Genomic DNA, 5,574 nt, shown 5'->3' on the forward strand with positions numbered 1-5,574 from the left:
ATCCAGCAGCTTGTTGAATGTGTGCCTCTAACAAGATGTAACTAATGAAGTGTACTGCAGCCAAAAATCTAGCTTATGAAACAGCAACATACAAAGAGTCAGCAGAATGAGCTAAAACTAACACACCATTGAATCTCATGATGCGCTTCAAGGACTCCAGGTCCTTAACGCCACACTGGTCACGGCGAAAGATCTTGGCTCTGGGACAGAGGTCATAGGAGAAGTCCTCTCCGTACTGCTCCCACATTTCTACGTAACCACTCATTGTGTAGATATTCCGATGGAAAGGAATGTTGTAGGACGGCCAATAACCTGTAAGAAATGGATGTGGTGACGAAATCACAGAAAAGTCTAAAAATGAAATAAAATACAAAATACAATTGAATGTAGAAAATGATTAGCTGCCTCTGCGCAGAGTCTGTGTCTGGTCCGAGTACTCCACCAAGCTGGGGATCTGCTCCACCACAGTCAGCGCACCGTCGTCAAGACTGTGACCCAGCTTCACTTTGCTTCTGTCCAACACCATGTACTGATTGTTGTAGGTTCCTGCAAGAGTTACAGGTGGATTTATGGAAGAGAAAAAAGTTTAATAAAGAGGCCTGAGCATGATTTAGCTTTTTCTATCAAAACACAGCACAGTCTCTGTGCTTCGTGTATAAAGATCCATGTACATAAGGCAGACATGCTCACCAGAGTTATACATGGAAAAGGTTTTGGCCCATTCTTCTCCAGTTTTTGCCAAACTGTGAGCCAGCCTGACCCTCTGCCAGGCCAGTAGGCTATTTGGGGTGATTGTGTCAAAAAGGGAGGAGTTGAAGACAACGTTGGTCGTCTGCGTCATCATCAGACCACTTCCCAAGAGGTAGAAGTCATCCAGCGACACCAGGAACCCTGAAGCCACAAACAAGCCACATTACAAACATGAGCTTTATGGATGATCTTCTTCCATAATGATGTTCTTTTTGCATGTGTGCCATGTGTGAAGAGGGCGAGATAACCAAAATTATTATACAGAGACAGCAGAATGAATGGTTGGCCTTCTGGAGATGGCTGACACTGACTGAATTACGAAATGGAATCATCAACAAAATCTAAAACATAAGAAGCTGATCTCACCAAATCCATTTAAGACGTCTTTAACTGACCTGGAGGCAGCTACTACAAATGTACTGCATGAATATTAACAGCACAGCACTATTCAATAAACTCAGTGACTTTTACTTTTATTTATGTTTGTTTCAGCAGTTCATAAATGTTGGTTGTGTTTGTGTTTTACTCCATCAGTTTTACATTCTTATAGTTTTAGTGTGTTTTTTGCTGTGTATTTTCATCTGTGTTGTACTAGTCTGTGCAGTTACTGATTGTAATGCTGCCTGTCTTGGATAGGACACGTTTTAAAAGATTGTAAAAAATTTTCACTGATGCTCTTGCTTTCTTACATACCAGGGTAGCTGCTAAAGGATAGTTTTCCAGTGGCTGTATGGGGCTCGCTGATGTGAAAGTCCCAGTGTTTGTAAATCCGCATCGAAGCAGCATACGTGTACCAGCTGGAATGAGCGAACAGGAGGTTCTCGTACCCCGGCAGCATCTAAAGATGATGACAGAAATCAGTAATGAGACAATCGTGCGTCATGTCCAACAGTTATGTAGCTTAACCAACATAATAACATTGGTTTAGTTAGATAATTAACTTAAATTCAAGAATATCCTTTCAACAAAAGCCACAAAACAGATAAAACAAAAGTCAGAACAGGTGGCGTTATAGGACTTTTAAATTTGGCCTGTTATTTAGCACAAACATACATTTGTTAAAGCTGCTGTGCAAAAAACACTTTGAAGTTACAGGTTTTAGAATATGCACCTCTGTGTACAAAACTGTCCCCTGATTTAATTATGAGACTGAAAATTAAACTTAGTTTCTTTAAATATGAAATAAAGATGAATAATGCGTTACTGCACTAATGCACCAGCACATTCGATTACACAGGAAATTTGCTCTTCACTGGTAGTTTCTTGTTCTTCTTATTTTGCACACCTATGAAAATCAGGTTACAGCTGATGTCAGTGAAGCATTACTAATTTGCTGTGAAGAAAATTTGAGGAACTACTCATATACATCAGCTGCTTTTTGTGTTATGTGTATTTTTTTTTAATATCTAATAAGAATAAGAGCCTGATCAGGATCGTAGACTGTATATAAAAGATGGCCACTGAAAGCTGTGCGCAGACTTGTGTTTTAGATCCTCGGGTTTGGCATTTTATCGGTTGCCATATTTTTTCCCCCCTCAAACTTGATGAGAAAGAGGAGACACCACATCTTCATAAAGTGAACTTATCAACTGCTCGTTTTATGTTGCAGAAACGGAACATTTCGGTTTATTCACCAAGACTTGAAACCAGCGGCTGAGAGGAGGAACTGAAAAGTAAGATGTTTACGGAGTTCATAGATCAGATGCTTCTTCAAAGTCAGACTACCTTTTGCAACCAGAAGAAAGAGTGAGTTGATTTTAGGCATCGCTAGCGTCACTTTTGGTCTCTATATCCATCTTTTATATACAGTCTGTGATTATCTTGTGTTTTGACCTCTGACCTTGATGAGTGCAGAGCAGTGGCCCATCCCTGGAAGTTTGAAGTCTCTGAGTGAAGGATAGGAGCTGGGGACCAGGGCTGGGATCAGATCCAGCAGGTCTCCCACAGAGTTCAGGAACTGGACGTCAAACAGCGTCAGCGGCTTTGGGAAGGACAACAGATAAACAGCTGGTCATCAAATGCAAACAAACACTGCTGCTGCTCCTGATGTGAGACGGCCATTTATCAAAAACCCCAAAAACATACAGAATAAAAGCTACAAAATAATTAATTATGAGAAAAGAAAACATAAGTCCTCTCACATCTTACAGCAAACAAAAGTCGATCCATTAAATAAAATAATTATTTGAATTCATAACTGCTGGTATGTAGTATTACTGCTAGTGCCATTAATGTAACACTATTGGCTCTATAGCATATTTATAAAAATCTTCTTAAGTACTATTACTTCTACTTTTTATATTTAACATGACTTATGCCTGTGAAACCTGATATGAAACTGTTGGTTGATGCTTCTGCATCTCAGAGTGCAGATTTATTTGTTAGTAATTTTTCACTGTTCTTGTTTTTGGTCACATGGTTATCCTACCTTCTTCCCTTGCTTCTTGGCCCACGCTGCCACTCCTGCCTGCAATCCGTCCAGCTGAGCCATGATGAAGCCGGCATGTTTCCACAGAGGATCGGAGCTCTTGTTCCCTTTCACCTGCTGTCTGACCCATGAGTCCTGCTTCCTGAATATACAAGAATCATATTAGACTGACATTTAAGTAAACAGATAACTGCTACTGTACAAAACTCCCACCGTAATACTGCATCAGCAGAAAAACATGATCAAAACTGTTCTTTATTCTGCAACATTATGAATGTCAGGGGTGAACTTCTGTAAGCTCTGTTGTGGTCAAGAGTGGCTGAATGCCAACGCTGAGAGTGCTTAAATGTTTGGTTGAACTTTTTTCAGAAGAGGATATGAAAGATACAGATTGTGAAGTAGATGTGACATTTCTGCTGCTCGGGTTTTAACTCTGAAAGGAAAAGGGAACAGACTCACTCCATAAATTTCTGAACTGGGTCGAGCATCTTTGGTTCGGTGATCAGCTGCGGGTACATGTTGGTGTAGTGGTCCATCATCTGCCTCGGGAGGAGGAAGAATGAGTACAAGTATAAGAGTGAATACAAAATGCCATAGCCTATAGAGTAAAATAAATAAGGTTATAATGAGAACTGACAGCACTTACTGGGCGGTCAGGAAACCTTCGAGGTAGCCAGCCAGGAAGAAAGTGATCTCATCCGTTTCAGGAGTTTTTCCATACCCTGCTCGGATCTCCAGGACGCTCCAGCCTGTACTGGATAGGGTGTTATTCAGGAACCCGTAAGCATCCCCCTCGACCTCCATCACCCCCTCCTTTAACTTGACAAGCTTGTGATCAGGGTCCCAGTACACAGTGGCTGCTGTCAGCTCTGAGAAGACATCAACATAATGAAAATATAAACAAAAAGGGAGGCACAGATCCCAGCTCCTCTACTTAGGGATTTTTTTTCTATATTTGCTGTGATGAATTAATGGATGCAAACAAAAATGAAAGTTAAATGTCAGGTTAGGGATCACACTGCACGAAACACTTCACTCAGTCTCCAAAACAACTTAAAACTCAACGCGTACAAAAATCATCTGTACGGCACATTCATACAAGCAGGACGGACGCTGGAAATAAACCACCACTTCATTCCTGAAAGAATGAAACCAACAGATCCTTAAACAATCACCCGTGACTTCTCATGGACTCGTCCTACTTACTGTCAGCAGAGCCGAAGGTCGCAGCCACGCTGAACAAAAGACAGACATGTAACCAATTTAGTGGAGACATGTCTGCGAGAATGGAGCTAAAAACTAAAACTGCTGCGGGACATAGAAATGGTTCGAGCAGAAGTGGCAGAAGTAAAGAGGAAATCTGCGTTTTCTACGCAGGGAAAGTCCAAGTCACGCGAGCTCAGAGTTTCCTGATTGGCTGCGGCCAGGAGCGGAAAAAAGGGAACAGTACGCACACGTGAAAACACTTCGAGACAAGCTGCAGGAACAACTAAGATAGTTGGTAAACAAGAGATTTTTAGTTTGGGGACAAGAAAAGAAAGAAAATAACTTTCCACCCCAGATGGGACTCGAACCCACAATCCCTGGTGTTGTGGATAGGCGTAACTTTGGGTCACGTGGTGTCGGTAATAGTAGTAGTGATTACTATGTTACCTGTTCTCCACCCGAGGGAATCTTTCTGAATGAGCGGGTGACGGGGGAAGACGACTTTTGCTGACCGCTCAAGTCTGGAATGTCTGATCACTGTTTTTCCATGGATTTTAATGATTTTTGATAACAAATAAATGAGTTTTAAATTGGAATTTTGACGTTTTAACAGCGGGCGCGTCAACATCATTCCCCTATTCAGCTGCTCGGCGACTCTAACGCCGACGCGAGTCCATCCACCGCCGCCACTACACCCACAAAAACGACTTGTCTGACAGAGAAAGAGAAGGCGACAGTGGTATGTTGAATGCTTAAAATGAGTGGTACGCAAGCTGCATCTGTTGTTGGAAAATCTGAAAAGGATAAAAGATTAATTGTTCTCACTGAGAAAGCTTTTGCAAATAAAATTGAAACCACCCAAGCAGATCGGAAAAGGCATGTAAACAAAATGAAAAGTGTGATTATGTCTCTTAAAGAGCTAATGAAAGATGATAAAAGTTATTCACAAGTTAAATCACAGTTTGATGAGTTAACACACTTGTTTAAGGATGCCAGTGCATTGCATGAGTCTCTGTTTTCTTTAATCTCAGTTAACGAGAAAGATAAACAAAATATATGGTTCTCAAGCATTGCTAAATACAATAAAGAGTTTATGGAGGATGTCAAGATATAGCTCACCACCTCAGACGCTTGAGAGACTTCCAACTGCCCTCCAAGGTGCTCAGGAACTTTTACTCGTGCACCATAGA

The 5,574-nt window shown here is 41.3% G+C and overlaps 1 protein-coding gene across 1 annotated transcript in view; it reads right to left on the reverse strand.

The window, feature by feature from the left end:
• The window catches only part of LOC102294671 (phospholipase B-like 1), a 5,453-nt gene extending 888 nt beyond the window's left edge, over positions 1-4,565 (reverse strand). The window contains exons 1-9 of the mRNA XM_042217341.1: positions 4,385-4,565; positions 3,825-4,047; positions 3,638-3,721; positions 3,179-3,320; positions 2,591-2,731; positions 1,444-1,588; positions 691-891; positions 406-546; positions 127-312 (exon numbers count right to left, since the gene is read on the reverse strand). Coding sequence (XP_042073275.1) covers positions 127-312; positions 406-546; positions 691-891; positions 1,444-1,588; positions 2,591-2,731; positions 3,179-3,320; positions 3,638-3,721; positions 3,825-4,047; positions 4,385-4,454 — 1,333 coding nt within the window. The 5' untranslated portion in view covers positions 4,455-4,565. The remainder of the gene's footprint in view (positions 1-126; positions 313-405; positions 547-690; positions 892-1,443; positions 1,589-2,590; positions 2,732-3,178; positions 3,321-3,637; positions 3,722-3,824; positions 4,048-4,384) is intronic.
• Positions 4,566-5,574: the final 1,009 nt, after the last annotated feature.

The sequence above is a fragment of the Haplochromis burtoni genome, unplaced genomic scaffold (genome assembly GCF_018398535.1).
Source record: "Haplochromis burtoni strain Fernald_Lab_line unplaced genomic scaffold, NCSU_Asbu1 Contig_1833, whole genome shotgun sequence".
Lineage (NCBI taxonomy): Eukaryota > Metazoa > Chordata > Actinopteri > Cichliformes > Cichlidae > Haplochromis > Haplochromis burtoni.